The sequence below is a fragment of the Magallana gigas genome, chromosome 5, assembly GCF_963853765.1.
Source record: "Magallana gigas chromosome 5, xbMagGiga1.1, whole genome shotgun sequence".
NCBI classification, from domain to species: Eukaryota; Metazoa; Mollusca; class Bivalvia; order Ostreida; family Ostreidae; genus Magallana; species Magallana gigas.
Genome location: NC_088857.1, coordinates 48,958,228 through 48,985,182, shown reverse-complemented (window position 1 = coordinate 48,985,182; position 26,955 = coordinate 48,958,228). Strand labels below are relative to the sequence as shown.

Below are 26,955 nucleotides of genomic sequence, written 5' to 3'. Positions count from 1 at the left end.
CCAAATGCTAGTTGTTCGTAGTGCACCACATGCACACGTCTCTTTTAATGAGTTGTGCTGGAATGCAAGAAAGCAACTGACAGCAAATTTTCATGATTCATCCTACGCAGCAGAACACATATATCAAGTAACAAAACAAAAACAATTTTAGAGATTGTTATTCTCCATTTCTTCGTGCTAGTTTGTTTTGAACACATAAGAAGCAATAGTTAGTGTATGTCATGTTCAAGGTTTTCTTAACCATGTATTTCCTATTCAATATATGTACATATGATAATGTACATATCATACTATAGATAAAACGTTATTCATATCAAAACTAGTAAAAACTCAACAACTTTAAAGGAGACTGGATGATCAACAAATTAACCATCAGATCTACCGAAAATGAATTTTTAAGCCATAAACTATAATTAAGAAAAGAAAAATCCGTAAAATATACCTTTTAAATCTGGGTAATTTTCTATACTTTTATATGAAGCTTTTCTTTTCAAGAAGACAAATACACTCTGAAAATGACAATTGAGCCCTCTTAAGAGAGTAAGTAAGTAAGTAAGTAAGTAAGTAAGTAAGTAAGTAAGTAAGTAAGTAAGTAATTTATTTATTTATAGTGACAAGTGTATACATTTCCAAGTGTAATATTAACAATAGTCAGAATAGATTAAACACCCGGCCCGTCGGGCCTATATGCCACTTTGAACACATAATACATGAAAAAATAAAAATAAAATGACACAGCATCAAGCGGTAAACAAAGATATGATTTAAAAAATACATGTATGAGTATAAAACTTTCTTCAGAACCTTGAGTTTGCATAGTTTATATAATACAATGTATGTTTAATTAATGAGAGTAATTGGATGGTCGTGGCCAAAACTTTATTGTTGATCTCCTTTATGATAAGAGGGAGATTTGTATAAAAATAAACGAAAATGTTCAAATTTTTAGACTAAAATAATACAGAACTGTCTACTAAATGATAGTTTATGGCTAAAAAGATCATGTATAACTTGGGAATCTGTAGATCTGATGGTTAATTGAATGGTAATTTTCAGACTATATTAACATCCTTAAGCCAAAGAGCTCTGCAAAACATATTGGAAAATGTTCAAATCTTAAGGCTATAATAGTTGGATTGTTTTGTTACTGTCACGTTGTAAATTTTAAATCTACCAGGTTGCAGTAAATACAATGCGTAAACTTATTATTATTTGTATATTCATGTTTATAAAGTGACATATAGGTCCGATGGGCCGGGTGTTTATTCATTAAGGTATTATATCATATACATGTATCTGTATTTGTTTATAAAACACATGTCACTATAATAAATCATTTACTTACTTACTTACTTTACAAAAGTTACAACATGATTGTCATGTTGTAAATTTTGTATCTACTGCCACCCGGTAGGTTCAAAATTTACAACAAGACAACGCTAAAAAAGTTTATAGTCAAATACATGTATATCCTACATGTTTTTAAACTTCTACGGCAAATCTGTTAAGTACCAGGTAATTTTTTCCCCAATCAGCCTCTTCTAATCGAAATAAAAAAAGGTAAGGGGACTTAGACACAATTTGATATCAAAATTTTGTTTTATTTTTATGTATAAAAAGGTTTAATTTTGTATTTTGAATAATTTAACAAAATTTGAATTTTAGAGATCAAGTTACCAGCGAGATAGGGGTTAAAAATTCATTATCATGTACAGAAAGCTCGAGTCATATATTTGTTTACAAATAATGTAATGTAAGAAAATACCATTTCTTTTGACAAAATGACTCGTGACAATGCAAACCAATTTATTGTGTTCATAAATCAACAAAAAAGCAGGACATGATTGAAACTTATACCATTACAATACATTTTTAAACAATAACAAGACTTGAGCTTTGTTTACAAAACAAAGAATTCTGAATCTTGTAAGTTAATATTTATCGTCGGTGCTTAATATTTGACTTCCAAATTCTGATGAAGCATTAAAAATATACCTTTGTATCATTGTTTGTGAGCTTTTCCTTTGATGTCAGCAATTCATTTTTTCTTGATACACAACAGTTCTATGTGTTGTGTCTGTGATAGATCACACTTAAAAAAAAATAAAGAGTAGCAAAAAATAAGAAAATTTTATTTATCATTTACAAATTCATGTGATTCAGGAAGTTCAAAGAACATAATAGTTTCTGTGAAATGTTTAAAGCAGCTATACAAATTATTACAAGAAAACTGTTCAATTTTTTACTGCTTATACAGCCACTTATCGCTCGAAAAAAAAACCCCCATAATTATCTAAATCCGGTGTTCGTCAATTGTCCTTAGACCGAATATCTGTATACTTTAGTTCTTGAGAAGAATCTAACCCAAATACTCTACGCGTCCAGATATTTTCCTCATCTTCCGGCATTATCGAATCAACTTGTCGCAAATACTCTACGCGTCCAGATATTTTCCTCATCTTCCGGCATTATCGAATCAACTTGTCGCACTTTGGTATCTGAGCCCTTTGATAATATAACTCCTTCATGCAAACGTCTAAAACTTTGCGGGAAACGAAAGAGAGGTCATGTTCATCAAGAAAATTCAAATTTTGAATGAGTGACGCAGTAATCCGCACACAATGAATAGAGGACGCGGGGGGTATTCACTGCTATCCTGTTTATGTACCTCTAACACAAAGCGTCGTAACTAGTAATTCAGCATCTTTGCGTTCGTTTAGGTTCTTCATCCCGGAGATGCATATCAACAGATTGTGAATGTTTAGGTTTCCTAATTTACCTAAGGAATTCGGTTTCCACTATATCTTAAGAATTGCCAGAGCATAAAATCACAATCGTCATCCACGGCATTCTGGCTTAAAAGGGCGAGGTAGATGGAACTTTCATAAAATGTAGTGCGCTAAACTTCTAGAATCACGTGCTCTTTTTTCATTGCTCATATAAAATGGTACATAAAATTTATGATAGATGGGTAACTCAGTGCATTGAAAACAATGATACAAAATATATAGGGTAACTTTTTAACTCTTGCATCTTCAGATATCAGACTCGGGGGACAAGTTCTCTATATAATACATAATATTCATTCTATACATTAAAATTGAAAAGTAAAATTTGAATTTTTGAGCTCAAATCATGTCTAGGTCCCTGACGAAAGACAGTCAGAAAAAAAAAGTTTGTGGTAAGTCCATGAATTAGTTCAAGTTCTCCACCTCTTTTCCACTGTTGCAAAAACTATATTTGTTCCGGAGGAGTACTTTAAAAGTGTATCATTGAAATAAGATATAAATGTACAATTTCAACATTATTTATCATATGAATGATTAATGAACAATAAAAAACATTAAATCCAACGCCTTATTTTGTCATTTTGTCTAGCTGTTATTAAATATCCGGATTTTAAGTATATATCAGTAGAATTATAAGATAACTCTACGTAAACTTTATTATTTATTATTATTATTTATACATGCAGGTCCGGTGTAACGAAGAATTTTGACCCGGGTTGAAAATTAACCCGGGGGTCACTTTTCCACGTTGAATATTGAGACCAAAAGTGTTGAATAAAGACCCTAATCCGTTGAAAATTGACCCGCATCGTGGAATTTTGACCATGAAACCGGTTCAAAATTCAACAACAAATAAACACAAATTAACGAATCAATATTATAACTTGAGTTTATTTAATTAAAAATTATCAGTTTTTACATTTTTATTCTATAGATTTACATGTTTCACCGGGAGGGGGGGGGGGGGTTTAAGATGAGATTTAGATAATTATTTTTTGAATTTACATATTATCCCTTTAAATATGTAATAACAATTTTATTCATAATAAACTTTTCGCGTATTATTGCTGTTTTGTGTGATGTCTATTTCTTTTAAAGAAATATATGTTTTTAAGTAATATTTGTATACATGGTTACACGTTTAAATATTCAATTCAGTAAAACTCCTTTTTTTTAATTTGCTGGAGAACTGTACAAATATAAATGTTTTTAAAAAATTACAATACGTCATATGTTTAATTTTGGTTCTATGTTCACCCAGTAAATTGAAACTTTGATATTGTTCATTGCAAATTTTCTGGGTGGGTGTAAATACAAAATTTACAGTATGTCATATTGAGATTTTTGTGTTTGCACCCACTCAGTTTGTTAAAACTGTGACTATCTGAATTTTGTATTCACACACATCCAGCCAATAACAGTTTTCAAAATGTTCATATGCTAACATGTACTCTTTCATGAACAATGCTGTAGTAACTATATATCTTGAGAGCCGATATTTTTTTTATTTGTTCCGTTAGGATAACTTCTAATATAACTAAATATCATCAAATCGCTAATTTTTCTAGGCATAAACAATTCTGCTTTATGGAATCTGTAGCAAGTTAGCAACCTAATTTTTGTACAGGATGACAATAAAATAATTTTGCTTTAATAGTTTCTGAATTTTTTTGATCACAAAAATTTATCATAAATTTATTAAGAAAAAATTGTTTTCGTCAATAAATTGCATTTTTGGGAGTTGATTTTAATCAACTGTCCTATGCAGTTACTCTGGTAAAGCGAAAGTGAAACAGTGTTTGGACCTAAGCACAAATCATCACCGCTGACAAGACTTAGTTCTTGAAAATAATAGAAAAATTCAAAGTAATGTATGCTGAAGCATTGTTTTTCAAGGACACTTATCAATAAACACTTTGAAAATAGTCAGATTTTATATAATACGAACAACTATGATATTTTTATAGTCTCGTGTATTCCTACGCCAGAGTTTAATATAGCCTCATTCAACCAAACGCTCGGCTGTCTCCGTAAATCTCCGACAAGCAAAAAGGCCCTCTTGCTTGTCGGAGATTAACGGAGACAGCCGAGCGTCTGGTTGAACGAGACTAGAGTTCGATATCAATAGTGCTTGAATCCATAAAATTGTTAGAATTGCTTCGATTACTTATACATAATTTCAAATCTATCTTTAAATATTACATAACATGATTCAAATGGGGTTTCTCGAAATTCTTTTCGGAGAAGTCTAAAATTCATATAATGAAAAAGTGCATAATTCAAATATAGACTAGAAACTAATTGCCATGCAAGATAAGTTGATTTTAAAATACATGTAAATGATAATCGATAAAATCAACTCCCGTCAGTACTTCAGTACTTTGATTTGAATAGAAACTATATGTAGTAGAAGATCATACAGCAGCGTTGGAGTAGATGGTTGACCTTCCTATCACAGCCACCTACATTATTAATTTAATTTAAACGTGTTAAATGTGTATATTATGTGTATATAAGACAGGAGATACTTGAATATTAAATAATTATCTGAATATTTATCATATATTATTGTATGACATATTGTTGGTAGACATGTTCACTCACACCTACATTTACAAACCTTCATTTATACTTGCAGAGATACAAACATAAGAATGAGATTTTCTTGATCCAGCCCATTTGAAAAAAAAAAACAGTAAATAAAAGGGAACTGTATAATAAGTAAATATACATGTATAATACTTAAAGTGTTTAAACAGTGTACCATAAGAGAATCAAAAACGCTTTGGACCTCTAATATAAGTATAAACATGGAAAACAATTTTATCTATATGACAAGAGGCCAATTGGCCTTAACAGTCACCTGAGTAGCATATAACCCATACACAAACTTGTCGAGGAGTCTCATATATGCATTTAATTAATTAGGTTTCATTCTGGAGTAGAAAAATTATAAATTTGTAATGACGACCACCTCCTTGCCTGAAATCTTTCAAAAAGAACTATGAAACCTATAATTTTGGCAAAAAACTTAAAGATCTGGTCTACAAAATCGTGAATTCAGTTTTCCTTTCAGGTGTGTGGGAGTAAAGAAGATAATTTTTTAACATTATATGCATTAACACCTATACATCTATTTTGGGCCTGTCCTAGAGTCAAAACCCATACTCCAGGGGAAATTAAAATTAAAATTTCAGTAGAGGACTTCCTGGTAAACATAATCATAAGTCAGTTTTTAATACAGATGTGTGAGAATAGATAAGAAAATTTTTAAACATTATATGCATTAACACTATATTGCCATATTGCCCCCCCCCCCCCCCCCTCATGTCCTGAACCCCTGACCCAGAGGCCATGAATTTCACAATTTAGGTAGAGGAGTTAGTGGACATCATAACCATTTATTCAGTTTTTTGCCCACATGTGTGGGAGTAGAGAAGAAGATTTTTAAAGATTTAAAACATTTTTACAATATGGCCATATTGGCCCCACCCTAGAGCCTGAACCCCTGACCCAGGGGTCAAGAATTTTACAATTTTGGTAGAGGGCTTCATGGACATATAACCAGGCATTTAGTTTTTACCAAATATACATGTATGTGGAAGTAGAGAAGAAGATTTTCTAAGATTTAATACATTTTTACTATATGGCCATATTGGCCCCACCCTAGAGCCTGAACCCATGACCCAGGGGTCATGAATTTCGCAATTTTAGTAGAGGGCTTCATGGACATCATAATCATGCACTTAATTTTAAACAAATGTATATGGGAGTAAAGAAGAGGATTTTCTAAGATTTAATACATTTTTACTATTTGGCCATATTGGCCCCACCCTAGAGCCTGAACCCCTGACTCAGGGGTCATGAATTTCACAATTTTGGTAGAGGGCCTCATGGACATCATAATCATGCATTTAGTTTTTAACAAATATATATGGAAGTAGAGAAGATTTTCAAAGATTCAATACATTTTAACTATATGGCCATATTGGCCCCACCCTAGAGCCTGAACCCCTGACTCAGGGGTCATGAATTTCACAATTTTGGTAGAGGGCCTCATGGACATCATAATCATGCATTTAGTTTTTAACAAAAATTTATATGGAAGTAGAGAAGATTTTCAAAGATTTAATACATTTTAACTATATGGCCATATTGGCCCCACCCTAGATCCTGAACCCCTGACCCAGGGGTCATGAATTTCACAATTTTGGTAGAGGGCGTCATGGACATCATAATCATGCATTTGGTTTTTAACAAATATAAATGGGAGTAGAGAAGAAGATTTTCTAAGATTTAATACATTTTTACTATATGGCCATCTTGGCCCCACCCTAGAGCCTGAACCAGAGGCCATGAATTTCACAATTTTGGTAGAAGGCTTTATGGACATCATAACCATGCATTCAGTTTTTTCCTCACATGTGTGGAAGTAAGGAAGAAGATTTTGAAAATTTGGCTTTTTTTGCATATTTGGCCTCGCCCGTGGCACCCCAGGGGTGGTAGAGCCATTAATTTCACAATTTAGATTCTTCTTACCATAGAGATGCTTCACACCAAAAATTGTAACGATTGGCTCGGTAGTTTTCAAGATGAAGTTAAAAATGTAAAATTGTTAACGCACGACGCATGACGACGGACGAAGACCAATTGCAATTGGTCACCTGAGTGACTCAGGTGACCTAAAAAAATCAAAACTATCATAAAGTATATAGTTCATATAAAAAGGTACACCAATGTCAATAAGTTGTTTTAAAGGTTCGTCTCTTTAATTTGTTGAGTGTATCTTGGATATCCAAGGGGAAAAAATATCACATTTCCTTCAGATTCACCCCCACAGTATAAACATCGACTCACATCAGTTAAAAAAATCCTTAAATAAGTAAGCTTTACTAGATTTATTCCGTAATTGACGTAAAATAATATTTCCTATTGCCTTAACTGAAAGTTTGTAAGCTCTAGGTATATTTTGTTTTTTAAAGTTTTGACTTAAAAGAAAGATAAAGTTGATGAAATTTTCTTTTCTGCATGAAGATTATTCCATAATCTACATCTAGATGGAGCAAAGCTATTGCAATAAGTATTTAGTGGTAGATAGTAAAAAAGCTCATTCGACCTAAGATTATATGCATGTTCAGTTAGAAAATATGACTGAATTCAATCTAACATATCTTATATAATTATATCATATATAATTAAACTATTTAAAATCTTGTAGAATATAAATAGTTTATGTTTATCCATTCGAGATTGCAAGGTTTCCAAATTAAGTTCACTATATAAAATTAACTCTGATCCCTGTCACTGTCCTGGTTGCTTCAATTTGTACATGTTTAAGCAATTCGGATTTTTCCATGATACAGCTGCTCCAAACAACATCACCATATTTCAATCTAGGTCTGATAAAAGCCGAATTTTAACAAGTGTTTATCTATCAATTGTACGCTTGAGTAATCTTAATATATTCCATTTTTGCATGCCCTTTCATGTATACCATTAATATAATTAGATCAACCATCCTCCGACTATATATTTAGATACAAACCTACTTTTTTTTTTTTAAATTGATAACATTTTTGCTGTAGAGGATACATGTTCATATGTTTTTAATTTTGAGAAAATATATTACGTCAGTTGCCTGTGCTTCTAATTTACAGGTAAATAAAAGAATTGAAACTCAAAATGATAGATATAAATTGCATTTTTCAAAAAGAACTATGACTCTGTAAATGCAGAAAATTGGATGGTGCTTCAATAAAGTTAATCTGACAAGTTTATGAAAAATTATTGTTAAGTCGTAAAAAAAAAAATTAAAACATGTGTAAATATGTATATGCTGTGTATATAGGTATAAAACAGTATATAAAAAAGGGGGAAAATGTGACAACCATTCATTTATTATTTTGTCCGGGAAATATTCTGACTTCTTCAAATTAAGCATAGGTATCTGACATTATATCCTTTTGTCTTGATATAAATATATATACATGTACCCTTTACCCAATAAAACAGTATAGAGGTTATATATTTTCAATTATTAGAAAAATATACGTCAGAGTGCCTGTCGAATAGAGCTCTGTTGAATTGTCTTCAAAGTGACGATAACGGGCAATACATTAATTAGATATATTTATCAGAGATTATGACAAGTTTAAACTTTAAATTCTGTCACACGAGGGAATAAAACTATGTCATCTATGTCAAAAAGTTTTCTAGCCCTACTCGCCTGTTCCATTCGAAGGCAAACGGTCATCTTCTTAGCTTTATTTACATAGTATTGTAATAATACATGGATATCGTATTTTCAGTCTCAAACCTAATGATTAATCGGACATATCAACCAGAAAGAAATTAGCCACATCCGCATATGTATCGGACAGTGTGAACATTTTAAAACTGAAACTTTCAAATATGTGCATGATTGTATATTTAAACCGTGTAGAGTAAGTTCCAGTTAAGATCAAAACTCTAAGGTTGGGGTCAATTATCAACAGGATCAATTTTCAACGTGTCGAGGTCATCAGAGTTTAGAAAAATCTTTCTCATACCGTTGAAAAATGACCCCGGGTATAAATTTCACGATTTTGGTCTCAATTTTCAAAGTTGAAAAATAAATGACCCCCCCCCCCCGGATCAATAGTCAACGTTGAAAAATGACCCCCGGGTCAATTTTCAACCCGGGTCGATATTCTTCGTTACACCGGCCCGCCCCCATCGTCGAAAACCCGTGGGAGCGAAATTTTTTGAAAGATTAAGCAAACGTTTTGTTGTAACATAAACATGTAACATTTACATTTTCAACTGTCTTTGTCTGTGATAACATTACAGATTAATTTTGAACCCTTTAGCCCAATAACTACATAAAAGATGAGTGACACAAAATGGGCGTGTCTTATAGCGATTTTGCTGGGGGGTTTTTTATCTAACGTACTGATGTACATTAACAATAATTTGGTGAATTCACTTAGCTTTTTACAATCATTTTATTTATTTGATAAAAGATAGATGTAAACATTAACAATAAAATGTTTTCTTTGATAATTCACGCGGGTTATGTATTTACTATAGGAACTACCCAAAAGTAGTTCGAGTATTGAATTTTTTCTATTCTTATATTGTTTCATAGTTTGCTGAGGCTGGTCGATCCTTCGGAGCTTCGGACGTCATACGACTTTGAAACAAGTTGTCTTTTGTTGTCTTGGGGCGACTTGTCTCGGGGACGAGTTAATCTTGTCCCGGTCGCTGGTCCCTAGGTTTTTGATTTGATATGAATTTTACCAATTTTTAGCAATTGTGTTTTGTTTTTGTTTTTTGGTACGTTATCCTAGAGAGAGCATGCTTTTTTTTTTTTTTTAGAATTATATCATTATTAAGACGAAACATATTCTAATAATATAATATGCAAAATTTCTAAGGCGGCCATATTAAAATGGCTTCCCACTTTCTTTTTATTAACTAAATATATAACATTTATCAAAAGCAGTCCAATGATTTAATATGGGATAATAATTGCCTTCTGATATCATGGTAAATACATACTAAAGATGACTTTGGTTTATCTGTCTATTGAAAGTTTGAGGAACTGTGATAAGGAAATAAAAACTTCATCTTTGGCATTATAAACATTTTCATTGAAATACACAGCATGTTTTTATAGACATTATTAAGAACATTATATATTTTTCAAAAATACCAAAATACAATTAAGCTGGATTAGATATTTTTAAATTCTTGCTAGATGGTCGTCCATCCGAATGTTTTCAAAAAGTTGCAGGTCTGTAGTCTACAGATTTATTTGATTTTTGGATTTACATAGAATATTATTAAGTCTACACTGTTATCGGGACATTAAATAATGCCAGCTAGTGTGATGCTATTTTTTCTTCTAACAATAAATGAATTTTATACTGTAATGCTCCACTTAAGGTTGTTGTTTTGATTTGTTTGGTGGTTTTTTTTGGGGGGGGGGGTGCTGTGGGAGTTGTTTTGTTTTTGTAACAGTATGCCTATATTGCATAAAATGTTGGACACCCTTTCAGCAATACAGGCACACCCGACACAAAACAGGCTACTCGAACGCATTCTATGTGTTACACCGTTTAAATCATGTAGGGTCTAAACATTACCAATATTTTGTTATTGCATTTTTTTTTCATTTTATTGCGTATAATTTATATCATACATGAATGATCAGGATTTTCTCTTAGATTAAAAGTCAAGAATGTCCTTTATACAAATACAAAAACATCAAATAGTGCACGAGTAAATAAAACTGAACATTTCCGGAGTCTCATGGTGAGAGAAACAGGCCAAGTCACGCGGGCACATATTTTTTTTCCCCTGAAGTTTTATGTTTTACTTGTTTTGTTGCTTCTTTTTTTAAGTGTAATTTATCCAAACTTCCATGAGGGTAAACCTTTATTACAGAAACAAGTGCAAGACCATTGACATTGGTTTTTAATTTTGTCATTATAATGCATCTAATATACCAATCAACTTGATTTAACATGTACATTGCTCCTTAATTTGAAGCTTTATATTTTCGTAATTATGTGAAGTCAGCTATAGTCTTCCAGGACAACGACATCCGAGCTTACATGTACATAGCAGCAGTGTATACTGTAGGGATTACAAGTCAGCTTCTGTTGCTTGTATTTATTGTACTTCATTTTCTGTGTCTTGTCACTTTTTATCCGAGGTTGCAATCTCACGACGAATGTCTACCATCGTTTGAAGTGAAAGTAAGGGGATACTTGTAAGTCAAGGCTACAGCTAACCAAACAACGAGGGTTCTCATTGAGCTCTTTATTTTGTTATTTAGATGAAGTTGATAATAAATTATGGGTGTAATTATATAAATTAATATATCACTAATGGGTGCCTATATCTCGCATGCAAGATATACATGCAATTAAGATCATCATATTTTTATTCATCAACGTAAACTGTACTAGAAAGTTAAAAAAACAACAACACTGTACTCGAAAGGTAAAATAAAAGGTTCGCTTCCTGTAGTGTTTGAAATATCAAGGTCAATAGGTAAAAAAGAATATCATTTTCCTTATATTTTCAATTGTATAAATGTCCTCTGTTCTCTAGATCTAATCAAACAGGAAGTATGTATCGGTAAAGGGACATGACCACATATACGATTACCAATAAATATATATAAAAGTATTTGCTGCTATGCATAAGCTGCATGCTTCAATGAATTGTCTATAAATTCTCAATACGTATCTTATAAAAACTACCTGTTAGTGTTAAACTAAAGGTTCCTGGTTTGAAATATTATAGATCTCAATTTTGAATACAGCTAATACGTTTCGTGTGAATCACAATAATATATGTACACAAATGTTAAATCAACCACAAACAATTAATATACGAAACAAATTTTATTGATTATGAATAAACTTTGTGCGGATATTACAAAAAAAAATGTTCTCATATTTCTGTATCTTACCAATACTTTTTTATGTTATTCTACAAAATGTAATTGCCCAAAATATAAGTAAAAAGAAATATGCACAAATCACAGGTAGTCATTTTTTTAAAAGGTAAAGTCACTATTGGATGGCCAAGTGCTCCGTTGGAATAAGCCTTTCTCTTCTGGTCGGGACATCCTTCGGGGCCGGCGCCTCGATACAAAGAACTCCATCGGACGAGAGGGAGGAAGTGAGTTTGGAGGGGTCCACGTTTTCCGGGAGAACGTAGGACCGGGTGAATTCCCGGTACATCCTCTTGTCCGGGCCCGACTCCTCGTGCTTGGCGTGCACAGTTAGGTTTCTATCTATTGCTTTCACGGTAATTTCCTCAGGTTTAAATCGGCTGCAGTCAAATTTCAAATTCAGCTTTTTGTTTCCAGAAACGTCTTCGACATAGGGACTATCCACTTGTAACACGTCTTGTAATCCCCAGTGCGCCATGTCAAAGGGGTCCCGCCCGGCATCCCAGGGGCTTAGTTTGAACATTTCTCTGCGAAGTTTATGCATTTCTTTCTCGAATTCATCGAAACTTTTCTGAAATTCACTCTGGAACTTGGGAAAAAGCGATAATTGCCTCTCAAAATATCCCGATCCAAAATAATTAACAGGAACAAGGCGAGACATGATGCTGGTCCTTTGATTATGTAACCTTTTTTCACAAAAAAGAATGCACAAGGTGCGTTAATCCGCACAGTCCCCAGTATTCGGCTGTGTACCCCTATCTGCAACAGCTCTTTAAATTGGAGGACGCATGCGCTACGAGAATTATGGCGAAAATTCCAGACGATTCGCTAATGGCGTTATGTAAAATCTGGAATCATACACATCGCCTGCTTTTGGAGTTGTCGCTCGTTGGCTGAACAACATCCATTCAGGCATACATAGAAGTACGACTTGTGGTCAGAAATACGCCATTAACGTGCTTCAGGGCCGATTAAATAAAATGAATTCATTTTATTGGCTTTATGACCTCAAAAACTAAGACAAATACTTTTTTTTTAATTAATTGTTTTTACGTTTTAGAAAATTAAATTCAATAATTCTTCAAGGATAAAAGCAAAGTGTAAAAAATTTAGATAAGTAATTTGTTATAGTGAATTGGGTACAATTGTTTGTATGAAATTGGACCCCAAAATTGTGGCACACCCTACCCCCAATGATGATGATTTTGAAAAACTTGAATCTAAACTACTAGTATCTGAGGATGCTTTCATAAGTTACAGCTTTTCCAAGAAAATGGTTTATAGAAGGGTATTTTCAGAGATTTTTCTCAATATTTCTGTGTAACAATTCGACCCCACCCCGAATCTTTTTGCCACGCCATACCTCCTGGAATCATGATTTGAACAAAATTGAATAACCACTACTGAGGGATGCTTCCACACGAATTACAGTTTTTCTGTCCAATTGGTTATTGAGAAGACGATTTTTTTAATACTCTCTATACATAAACAAGGAATAAAATATCAAGGAAAATTATATAAAATTGAGGAACGTCTCGTGTATCCTCAAACGACCAACGGGTGATGGAGAGAAGAACAGCGGCACGTAACCACCAGTGAATTTCTGACGATGAATTTACAATAAAAGATTCTTAATTCACATTTATTTAAAGGCAGAAAAGATTGGAGTTGAGGGAAGTGGGGCATATGTAGAAAGGATGGTATAGCAATTTGACATTTTATTGACATAATACTCATCTTTTATTATGGGGCGATGAGTCATTATCCATTGATATTAACAAACAGTTATTCTCATTAGTTCAATTGTACATCAACGAAACTGGTAGATTTGTTTGATATAGTTTATGTGCGTGTTTCTTATTTTCGTAAATATCACTTATTTTCATTTATCGTAATAACAATTCTATATCATGCAATAACAGTTGTAAGTTTTGTATAATTTTTCTATTTAATGGTAAAGACCTAGTAAGTTGTCAGAACTTGTGTCCAAACCATTTGTATATGTATTTTATATATATGTATACAATAAAATATGTTCAAATCAGCAATTTGATATTGTACTTCTATCGATCTTGAAAAGGCATCACAATGGCGCAAAGAATTTAGGACGGTCCGAGTGCCCTTTACAAAAATGTAGATTATTGGGAACCATTTGTACAAATTTGCTAGCTGATTTACTCAGGGATTTACTAAGGTGTCATGGTTTTGTTTTTTGTTTTTTGTTGTTTTTTTTTGTTTGTTCGTTGGGTTTTTTTTTTGGTTTTTTTTTTTGGGGGGGGGGGGGTCCTTTTATTTGCTAAAACAAAGTAATGGAACTGCACATTTTCAATACATATCTATATAATCAGAGATAAATGTCATTGAATTTCTTATGTGTATTTAACAAATTAAAATTACATTATTGATATCTGCCATATCATTCCATGTGGCATGATATAATGATAAATTTTTCATATCGCTCTGAAAATCGAATGTCAACATTTCTTTGTTTTAGAGATATTCAAATCACACCTCAATCAATCTATACTTATAAATTAACCTGAAGACAATTTACGAATAAACTACAAAGAGCCTGCACAAGAGTAACTGCTTACACCTTTGGCATTTCAACACTTGTGAGATGACGTTCGTAAGCTATAACACCGATCGCGACTTTCATTTTCGATAAACCAACAAGAAATAGCAAATATGAGAGTAAGGAAGTGGACACAGTTTAATTGGCGGATCCAAGTCAGTGGGAGTTTGCAACAAAATATATAGTTACCTACAGTCAAATGATATTGGATAATTCAATGATTGTTAACGGGCATCATATGTCTCTAGTTAAAATACCAAAAGGTGTAAGCAGTTACTCTGGAGCAGGCGGGTTTTTTTAGTTTAGTTTGTAAAGTCACAGGAGTGTCCAGTCAGCTGCAACAAAAGAATTAAGGCCACCAGTAAATTAAGGCCACCAGTAAATAATAAATTTCAGTTTCAATTTTCAGCCCTGCCCGCTCTTTAAACCCATGATGCTGCTTTACTTTAAGTTTTAAAGCTTAGGTTAAGAAGGCAACTAAGAAAAATATCGATTACAGTATGAACAAAAATGAAAAAAATAATCTTGCTCTACATATCAAGCAGTGTAATATATTAAAGTGTAAAGTGAAGATTCCCGCCCTTGCGCGGGATATCGTCTAGTAGTATATAAGGTACACGTGTAATTGCCCACCACAGAATATTGAATCAATTCTGTATACAATGTACCTTAATTAAAGTAGTGTTATAGCGACCAAGGTCCAACTTGTCTATGTACATGTAGTTCCGAGACTCCATAGAATTTCTCTGGCCCACAAATCCTTCCTTTTTATGTCTGTTTGGTTGTTTTTGGGTTTTTTTGGTTGTTTTTGTTTTTTGGTTTTTTTTGAGTTTTGTTCTTTCTTGTTTTGCAGACCAGTGTTTTACATGTAGTTTGTTGTCTTGTTCATAGTCTACGTGTATGTTGTTTAAGGTGAAGGACATACACAGACCAAATGCGTAGTTCAAGAATTAGATAACATTTGACATGCACAAACATATTGCACAATATTTCTTTGTATTTGTTAGCCTTGTCTATTTTCTAGAGTGACTACCTGAATTTAAATTCCTCTACAAACAATTGACCAATCAACTGCTACAGTCAACTCTCTCTCTCTCTCTCTCTCTCTCTCTCTCTCTCTCTCTCTCTCTCTCTCTCTCTCTCTCTCTCTCTCTTTAAGTAAAACATCTTATCATAAGAGTCTCGCAGACAATACATGTATTCTTAACATAATTTTTGTAGCTGTAAATCTGTACCTCTATGAAAAAATTTGGATCTATATTCGGCATGTCAAATCTTTCTTTCTTTTTTGTTTAAATTAAAATTATAAATAAAATACTTTTTAACTTTCTCCGGAATTCCAAGGTTGAAAAAAAAGAAAAATTTACACAAGACTATCAAACGGGGGGGGGGGGGGGGGGGGCTGAAAATGGTTGATACAGATAATTATATTAAGGGCTGAAATCCTCATGCATCAAACGAATTTTCAATGGTAGCAAGGCAAACTGGATTTAATTAATGGAATGCCAGAATAATCTTGATCAAACCCTATATTTACTATATAGGATCAGAATACATTCTTATATAAATGAAATAACAACATGGAATGAATTTATCAACCAGCCATTACCGGGAATGGTATAATAAAAATATAAAAATTGTAAATCAGTATCTCTTTCAAATGAACAATAGTTAACGAAAAAAAAATATTTACTTCTATCTGATATAAGGGATAAAAATGGTAAATATACAGTCAAGTGCCAAACTTAAAGCAAAATTTGACTTAAAACTAATTTCCTCAATCATGCAAGTTTACATAGAGCCATCAAATGTGCAATGCAAAATTTGAACATCAATCCTGCCAGTGGTAATCATAAACCCAAAATACCACCTAATATTGTACCATTTTTTTCTTCAAAGAAAGGAACGAAACCTATGTAAAGGACAATTAAGTTATTCCATTCGGGCAAAGTAAATGGAATTTTTTTTTGTAATTAATGATTACCAATCGAAAAAACTATCAAATGCCTTTTCAGTGTACAAAAAGCTCTAAACTCCTATGGGTACAATGCAGAATTAATCAGTTCATACTGACAACCAATTCCGCTCTTTATAACCATGGCAAAAGGAACACAAAAGTATGCTCATTTGGCAATCTAGCGGGTGAAACTATAAAAAAAAAAATTAATATATGAGAATGTGCCAAATCACAAGAGCTTCCATCCATATTTGAAATTCATTGTTTTGATAACAGTTTACATTTGTTTTATATACCTTGACACAAAAAGATAAATCCGAAAACTTTAACAGAAAATGGTGAAAATGGTTATTTTTATTCAAGTGATAAGTTTGTCAAACATTTAGATTTTTTTCCATTTCTCTCTCTCTCTCTCTCTCTCTCTCTCTCTCTCTCTCTCTCCTTGTGAAAATCTCGATAGTTTTAACCAAGTTTAATAGAAAGCCCAGACAGGAACACATGTACCGCATTTATTCTTTTGTTCTCAAATATAATTCAACTATAATATTCGGCCTTTCCATCTCCGGCTGAGTCTGAGTGTCTTCAGTCTCATATTCCATATTAAGTAAATACAACTTCTTTTACATGTTACTACAAATCTAGTTTATTTTTGTATAAAGTACAACACTGTTCTTTCACTTCACGTGCTGCCTTCCCTCTCTTCACAGCTTTTACCGATCTGATTTCTCTTTAGTTTAAACTTTATTTCATTTTGAATTGTACATCAATATAAACAATAAATAATGCAAACAGGATTCGGAAACAAGTTGTTACAACTTATATTAATCCGTTTCCTTAAATTGACTTTCAACTATTAAAAACGATAGTTGCCCTTGCTGAATGGCAAGTATATTAGGAACAACAAATGAAAAAAAGATGGAATTGATGGAAAAATTTAACCAAAAAAAATGAAAAGGGAAAAATATGATAGAAAATATACAGAGAGAGATATCATAACTTGAATTAACATTAAAAGTGACCGAGTAATAAACAGTCGTACGATGCAAAAATAACAAAATCGACAATACGGTAGCAAGTGGAATTAAGTTACAAATCGTTTAGTAGCAGAAATAAAATGATGTACATGTTTGAAAATGTTTGTATTATAGGAATAATTTCTATCTGGGTCTCCAAATAACAGAATGTTTAAAGTGACCGGTCTTAATGGGTCAATGAATTTTTTCCTTGCATCAGTGTATAGAGGACATTCTAATAAAAAGTGTAGTGTTGTTTCAATTTGTCCACAGGCACAATTAGGATTATCTATTATATGTTTTTTGGATAAATGCGAATTAAGTATACTACAATTGAGTCTAAGTGTGTGTGAGATCTGGCCCTGGGGCCATAAAACTTAGACGAGCTCACTTTTGATCTCAGTCTCACTTTTCCACTATATGTTTCTTTTGTAAAAGTGAGACCTAGATCAAAAGTAAGCTCATCTAAGTTTTATGGCCCCGGGGCCTGTTCTGCGCGCTTACCAAATAGAAAGTGTCTTGGGGTTTTACAACAGTTTGAGTTAAGCACACGTTTCAAATTGGATACTGAAGGATTTTCTTGGACACTTATCGGAAGATCGTTCCAAAGCTTTGTAGTGGACGGTAGAAAAGATTGTGAATAGTGGTTTGTATTAGATTTTCGTTGAGTAATGCAGTGCGATCTTCTTGTGGGATAATGATGTGTTTCACTGATTCTTAAGGGGATTAGAGAAGATAGATAATCTGGAGCACTTCTATGGACCATGGTGTGGAATTTGATTAGTTTATGTTTTTGTCTACGATTGTTTTCTCTTTCCAATACATTTTGTATAAAATGTCAATAATAAAGATTTATATTTTATTTTTTCTCAATTATAAAAATTATTGTGATCATTAAAAATGTTTGTTTATACATTTATTGGTTGTATTAATTTTTGTTAAAAAAAGGGAAGAAAAAATATGAAATTCCGAAAAAAAAGAAAGAATAAAATTTCCGCTGTTTGGAATGAGTCTTATTGCAATTTGTAGCGGTTGAAATTCAAAAACGTACAATTTTCTTGAATTTTACGGATTAAGAAGTTATTTTCCTCCTTAAGATAAATGATCAATTGATATTAGTTTAATTCGAGTGTATTTTATTTTAATTGATATTATCCCTTGAAAAAAATATTTCAAATTACGATTTTAATTCAAATAATATTAAATAAATAAATAATATGACTTTATTAGGCCTAATATTATGCATTTATTGCACAATTTTTAATCTCTAAAATTTCCGTTTCCCTGAAAAAAAAATTAACAGAAATATTCCTACAAAATAAATTATAATAATAATAATAATTTTTAAAAAATTCCTAGAAAAAAATCAAACATAAAACATATTTTTTAAACAAAGATATGAATGAAAATTTGATATAATTTATCATGTATATTTCAATTCTGTGGATAAAATCTTTAATTAAATGTATATAAAAAAAAACCCAAACAATTTTTAAGAGATTAAGAATTAAAATTTCGAAATGTACGAGATATGACATTTTTAAAATGGAAATCTCGATATAAAAAAATATATACGCGTATTAAAGTTACTGGTTTAATTTTTCGTAATAGTGTAAATTTTGTGTCCAAATTTCAGAGGAAAGAGCGTTTTAAGTTTAATAACAGAGCTTGTGCCCCGATCCTATTGTACATACCATCTTAACAATACAATATGTTCAAACCAATTAAGGATAAAGATTGTATTGTCCACGACTGGCATCAAAATATTTATACAAACTATACTTAGGTGTTCGGATAAGTATGATTGGTAATGTTTTGATAAATTCATTATTGGATTTAATTTTAAATCATATCAAATTATAAACTCAAAATTCAACATATACAAGCTTTTCAATGAATTATAACTAAAAATGTAAACTCTGCCAGAGTCCTCAAGAATTGATCTATGCTATTCGTTTCTCTGAAAAGATAAAATTCTTATCTTTTCAGAGAAACGATCTTTTACAATATGAGTCTCACAATTTTCTCCCTACCCCCCACATCGGGGTAGGGGATCTGGTCCAAGATAATACATGTATATTGCAGTCCCGACTACATTTTATACTATGCCATTCTGGCCCAGGTTAAGGATGTTCATTGACACTTCGATTTTTGTTTTGTTTTTATTATGCTTAAATATTTTGCCGCCAATACATTTTTTTCTCTTCGAAACTAGTGCTTTCGCTGATCGGTTTAGTGGAAATATGAATATCTAGAGAAAAATGAAGCAATTCATAATTTTCGTTTAAGCATTAATTTTAATACAATATTTACAACACGTGTATGCGTCACGTTGAAGACACACATTTGCGTAGCAGGTCAAAACAGCGGTCAATGTATCAAGTATATGAATAGTAAAATAACAGAAAGACAAAGAATTTCAGTTAATTTATTTATTCACAATATCAAAAAATTGACATCGACATAGATGCAGTCATGTATATTGTCAAAGCATGGTCAGTTACGGGATTTCTTACCGCGAGAGAGACAGAAAACAAAGGAGTCACAGACACTTTAAAAACGTCCTTATGAAATGAAATGATAATGATTTATGCAAGTTTCTCGAGTTCACTTTTTCTTCATGTATTCGATGGGGATCACTCTCTCTTTGGGGGCCTCCACAGCTTTAGGCGCGGGGGCTTCCACACACAAGACGCCGTCATTGGTCAGCGTGGACTGGACTTTCTGGGGATCCACCCCCTCAGGAAGTAGATAGGTCTGTGTGAACTCCTTGTACACTTTTTGTCCCTTGGAGCCCTCCTCGTGTTTGGCATGGACGACCAAATTCCTGTCATCCGTTTTCACATTAATTTCCTCCGGTTTAAAGTCGCTGCAATCAAATTTCAGATGCAGCTTTTTGTTTCCTGATGCATCTTCAACATAAGGATTAGAAATGTTCAAAAAATTGTCTTTCTTCAATTCTTTCGGAGCCAATTTATGCATCTCATCTTTCATTCTACCCAATTCACGGTCGAATTCTTCAAAGGAGCGTGCAAACTCTCTCTCGAAGCTAGGGAAGAGGGACCTTTGTTTGTCCCAGTATCCCCAATCAAAGAAATCCACGGGAACAAGACTCATTGTTACTTCTTAAGGTTCTCGATCAGAAAGCGCGCGTGTATCGCGAATGATTGACTCTCAGAGCGCACTTACTTTATAAAATACTTCGGAGTTTTCTCGATTTCTCTAGACGCATCCTTAGGCATGGTCTCAAATGTGGATTCACCGAATTTATGGGGTGGTTTTGCCTCTACTCTTTTTGCCTTAAATAGATAAAAAAATATATACTCAGTTTTGATATACGAATCACTTTGACTTTCATACGAATTATGTAAATTATGTATAGAACATGCATTGTGAAAAACGTTGAAGTAAATGTACGAAATGTAATACTGGCAGATTTGTGAACTGCCATGTTTTACAATACACCTATCCTATTATTTTCTAATATTCTGGAAGTAACGTGAACAATCTTCAAAATGCGCCTTAGATCTAATGAGATTAATTTAAAAGAATTCATTTCAACTTCATGCACTAAGTGTGGACAGATAGCGTTTCATAAAACAACCACAATACCTTAATGTACTGTCTTTGTTGTTTAAATAAATGCTTTCTTTGATGATTCATGCGGATATTTAACAAGCGATGATTGCAGAAAAATACTCAAATGTAAATATATGCTATATTTTATTCTGTATAACATATTGCTAAACCTTAACAACATAGTTTAATTAAATACCATTAAAAAGACGACGACCTCAAGTGTATTGATTGAAATTTGCATTGTTTGTTTCGACGCGGGCATGCTCAGTGTCAATGTTCTCTTGATTATCAATGAAAAAAAATAAAGTATGAGTTTTCGTGAATGTAGCAGAATAACACCAAAGCTCTTCGAAATAAATATTTGAGGAAATACACATCGTTTTGACTGGAACTAAGTCGTTGACATGGTTAGAAATATTTTCATGTGCACGGTTTGAAGTGTAACTTTCATGATCAGTGCGACCAAAAAAAAGGCATTTCTAATCTGATAATTTACTGGTGACGTTCGTGGTATATTCATCGTTTTTGAAAGTGGGGGGGGGGGGGGGTGCATACTCTTCCATAAAAATCAAGCCAGAGAGAGAGAGAGAGAGAGAGAGAGAGAGAGAGAATCATTTTTTAAAACAAATTAAGAAAGATAACTCTGATGACTCATTTATCAAGAAATTACATTACGGTTAAAATAGTTGCTCCCCTTGATACCGTACTTGGATGGAATGCTGGGCTGCGTTCAAAATCGTAGCTGCTAGCCTAGCCGCTAGGTTAGATATCTAGGTCTATTGAACCGACCGCTAGGTCTCAGATTTGAAGTTGGAAATATTCAACTAAAGACTAATTCCATCGACATAATTTGTTAATTTCAAGCGTAAATATACATATTAAAATTCGTTTTCACTTAAAGGATGAATTAAATATCACTAAGTAAATAGATTTCATGTTTGTTACAAAGTGGTAACAAGGATGGTCATCTTGAATTTGATGCTTAACAAAAAATATCTAGGCTACGAATATCTACGTAGCGGCTAGGCTAGCTTAACCGTTCAACTACGTAGCCCTACGTAGCAGCTACGATCTTGAACGCAGCCCTAAGCTACGAATATATACCTAGCGGCTAGGCTAGCTTGTCGTTCAACTACTTAGCCCTACGTAGCAGCTACGATCTTGAACGCAACCCTAAACCTAAATCATCCTAGTCTAGAGTTTTCGGTCCACTCTGCTCCTTATAATCGGAGTGGACCGAAAACTATTGGCTTATAGCGAAGATTCACCAACATTTTATTTAATGGATCTTCGTTATTAAAGCAGCATTTCTTAAAGATTATTTAGTTGGTCAAAGAAGAATATTTACATATACCAGTGTCAGAATGAATTTTGTAACAGTCCAATGAATTAAAATGACGAATTGTCGGGGTGCAAGCGGGGTTTGCATAATAATATTCTAATATTTAATCATACAAATGCTGAAAATTATATAAATATCAGTAAGAAGGGATCATTCTTTGAATATCATGAGGTAATTATTTTGGTCAAAGTGATTGAATCTATCATAAAGCCACCACGGACTTTATTGGATTTAATCACGACCCGACCGGAATAATCACCTCATGATACTGAATGATTCCTTATTTCTTATATGTATGCTATCAATTATTTACAGTAACATATCCGATGGGCCGGGTGTGACAATATATACTAGCGGAAAAAAGAAACTGTGCATTATAAAATTTAGTATAATTTTTCTATATCTATTGTTTGTATTTATAAAATTTAAACAATCGATAATGGTAATGTTTTTGACAATATATAAATAGTGCCTGTTTGGGAGGGTAACAGTTGAATTGACACCCCGATGAAACCATTGTCAACCGACACTATTTATTTTATTATACTGAATGTCTTAATTTTAGAGAATATTTTTACTGCTTTTATATAGAAATGACGTGAATTCTACGGCGAACCGTACGCGCATAATTTACGCGCATGTAACAATTCGTTGTGTTACCCGTTGCTAAGTGTGTTGTTAACGCTGAGGGTAATAGAACGGATTATCAAATACGTCTAAACCAATCAGATTTCAGTATTGAACATGAAAGTATAATAATATCGAATGGTAACCGTCCGGGTGCACGGACTTTTTTATGGTTAGTGAGCACCTGTTGTTTATTGAAGAATTTGTACGCACGAGTTTTACAGGCCAATTAATACTGTTTGGAATAAGAACTGTAAAGGATTTGTTTAAACTTCTTTTGTTAAGGAAATCTATGGTGGCATATCTCTGCCCCTGGTGTGCAAGTTATTTTTCTATCAAATATGTCGACATGCAAGATAAATATGTTGACATGCAACATAACTATGTTGACATGCAAGAAAATTGCAATCAGATAAGAATTATACAAAATCTCAAATATCGCCCACGTGACATCCAGGATGCTAGATGCTACCATTTTATGTCGACATGCAACCTATTTATGTTAATATGCAAGAAAAATATGCTGACATGCAACTTATTTATGTCGACATGCAACGTATTTATGTCAACATGTAACTTACTTATGTTGACATGCGAGATAAATATGTTGACATGAAACTTTTAAGTTATATGTCAACACAACTAAGTTGCATGTCGACATAAATATGTTGCATGTCAACATATTTATCCTGCATGTTAACATAACTAAGATGCATGTCAACATAAATATGTTGCATGTAGACATTAAGAAGTTGCATTTTAACATAAATAAGTTGCATGTTGACATCAATAGGTAGCGTATCTAGCATCTTAGATGTCACATGTTGGCGATATTTGAGATCTTTTATAACTCTTATTTGATTGCAGTTTTCTTGCATGTCAGCATAGTTATGTTGCATGTTAACATAACTATCTTGAATGTCAACATATTTATCTTGCATGTCGACATAATTAATAGGAAAATAACTTGCACACAAGGGGCAGAGATATGCCACCATAGAAATCACTTTAGTTTCAACAAAATTTACCCCTATGTCATGCCACGACTCAACGAAAACCAACGTAATCGTGCTGTTGGGATGCTGCAAGCTGGAATGGCACAAAATACTGTAGCAAGACACTTTGGAGTTCATCGGAACACCATCCAGTCATTACGGAGACGTTTTCAACAATCTGGCAACACTCAGGATCGACCGCGCTCTGGGCGACCTCGTGTGACGTCACGTTAACAGGACAACCACATTAGACTTGTGCATTTAAGAAATCGTTTCCAGACAGCAAGTTTGACTGCCCGTAGCATTCCAAGGCTTCGACCAATTAGTCCAGAACTGTGCGTATCAAAACATCAGACCAAGACGTCCAGCGGTGCGCCCAGTACTGCTTCAACGTCATCGTATCGCCAGACTAGCGTGGTGCACACGACATCTGCGATTCAGAATACAGGACTGGGCCAATATTCTGTTCACTGATGAATCCAGATTTCATTTGGATAGCAGTGACGGCCGTTGTAGGGTGTATCGTCGCGTTGGGGAGTGTTACCAGGACGCTTGTGTTGTGCAACGTCGACAATTTGGTGGAGGTAGCGTTATGGTGTGGGGCGGAATATCAGCACGTGGAAGGGCCCCTCTACAAATTGTCAATGGAAATCTCACCGGCGTACGCTATCGAGATGAAATTATTCAGTGTCATGTGATACCCTTCATACATAGACATCAAAATCACATCACTCTGCAGCAAGACAACGCAAGGCCACGCGTTGCACGTGTAGTCATGGACTTGTTTGTTCAACAGAATGTCGATGTCTTGCCTTGGCCAGCTGTTTCCCCCGATTTGTCGCCGATCGAGCACGCCTGGGATAAAATGGAAAGACGTTTATACGCCGTTTACCAAATCAGCCAGTGACATTGGCTGATTTAGGCCAGGCTTTAACCAACATCTGGAACAACATCTCTCAAGCATTTCTGAACACTTTAGTGGCATCAATGAGGCGTCGCTGTCAAGCATGCGTGAACGCAAATGGTGGTCACGCGCGTTATTAATTTTGTTAATTTTGTTAATTTTCAAATAACAGTGACTTTCGAGTGTGCTGAAATTGACGTTATTCGACGTTGCCATTAATGTGTTATGAGATGTTGTTACGAATACATGTGATAAAAGTATTACAAAAAATAAAATTTGTTCATTGTAATTTTTAAATGTTTTTTCATATATTAAATAATGCACAGTTTCTTTTTTCCGCTAGTATATGTTATATTTCAATGTGTATATGTTCAATTGAAACACTCGTCACTATTATATAAATAGTACCTGTTTGGGAGGGTAACAGTTGAAATTGACACCCCGAGGAAACCATTGTCAACCGACGCATTGGTTTTCTCTGGGTGTCAATTTCAACAGTTACCCTCCCAAACAGGCACTATTTATATACTACTATCACGAAAATTAAGAAACTTAATTGTTGAATATAGAACTACAACCTATCACTTTCCTATAGAAATTGGTAGGTGGAATAATACTCCCACAAGTGCTGCTTATGTGAAGCCACTCAAATTTGGCGATGAATTTCATTATGTTTTAGAATGTATTGCATTGTCACGTGTAAGAAAAAATTGTTTATTAATTATTATCTTAAAAACCCAAACACGTTAAAATTTAGAACACTTATGTCATCTTCAAACCATGAAATTCTTATGAAAATGTGTACTTTAATTAGTAAAATATTTTATTTGGTCGGTCATTCTTTGTAATAACTATGTAAAATTTCTCTTTTGTAAATCCTGCTTCCCGTATACTTTTATATATAATTATTCTGCACCTCATGTAACATTATATGTTTTGAGTGAAAATAAATGAACTTGAACTTGAGTTCGTTTCAGCTTTTTGATTTATATGTATACATGCATGTTTAACATTGTTTAATGCGAGGGTTAATTCTTGTCTTGAAAGATTTATCCATAAATGAAAAAGTTGCCTCAATTTTTTATTTTCATTTTTTTTTATTTCAGAAAATTATATAATATAAAAGTTTACCTGGCCCTTCTCAACATGTGATATGAGATAATTATATCAAATCAACTACGAAGACCATTTAAAAAAAAAAAAACTTTATTTAAAGGGACATGGTGAAGCACAGACCATCGAATTAGCATATATCGAATTTTTACACGAATTCCACCTATTTTATATAACATATGAAAAGAAGAACTTTTGAAAAATTACGGTTTTCAAAAGTAAATAAATCAAATTAAAAAGAGAAAAATAGAATTAAGCGTTGGGCCAACAACATAAATATTGAGTTTTCCTTCGGCTTCATAGCCACGCAAGCGCAGGGGAATGTAAATACTACAGCGTGGCATACATCATGAACCAGAAACCTCTCATTGAAATATGATGTCTACAAGAACTATATATTTGTTAAGATGCATTCTCCATTAATGCATATTCCTTGCCAAAGACATCGAATAGCTTCAAATTCAAATTCTTCAGTTTGTCAAACCAAATGTAAAATCGCAATCACGTGACACTAAACCAATGTTCAAAGCAACTCGGTTTGTTTACATGTGCAATTTCCGGATGAGTTTTAATGACTTGTAAATTGATAGGTGATGGCTTTTGATGCGTGAAA

The 26,955-nt window shown here is 33.2% G+C and overlaps 2 protein-coding genes across 2 annotated transcripts; both read right to left on the bottom strand.

Moving 5' to 3' along the window:
• Positions 1–12,355: 12,355 nt before the first annotated feature.
• LOC105343215 (alpha-crystallin A chain) lies at positions 12,356–12,898 on the bottom strand. Its single transcript, XM_011450478.4, has one exon. The coding sequence runs from the start codon at positions 12,896–12,898 to the stop codon at positions 12,356–12,358; it is 543 nt and encodes a 180-aa protein (XP_011448780.1).
• Positions 12,899–20,196: 7,298 nt separating this feature from the next.
• On the bottom strand, positions 20,197–20,959 carry LOC105343216 (heat shock protein Hsp-16.48/Hsp-16.49). Its single transcript, XM_011450479.4, has one exon. It carries the CDS (start codon positions 20,897–20,899, stop codon positions 20,390–20,392), a length of 510 nt encoding a protein of 169 aa, XP_011448781.1. The 5' UTR covers positions 20,900–20,959; the 3' UTR covers positions 20,197–20,389.
• Positions 20,960–26,955: the final 5,996 nt, after the last annotated feature.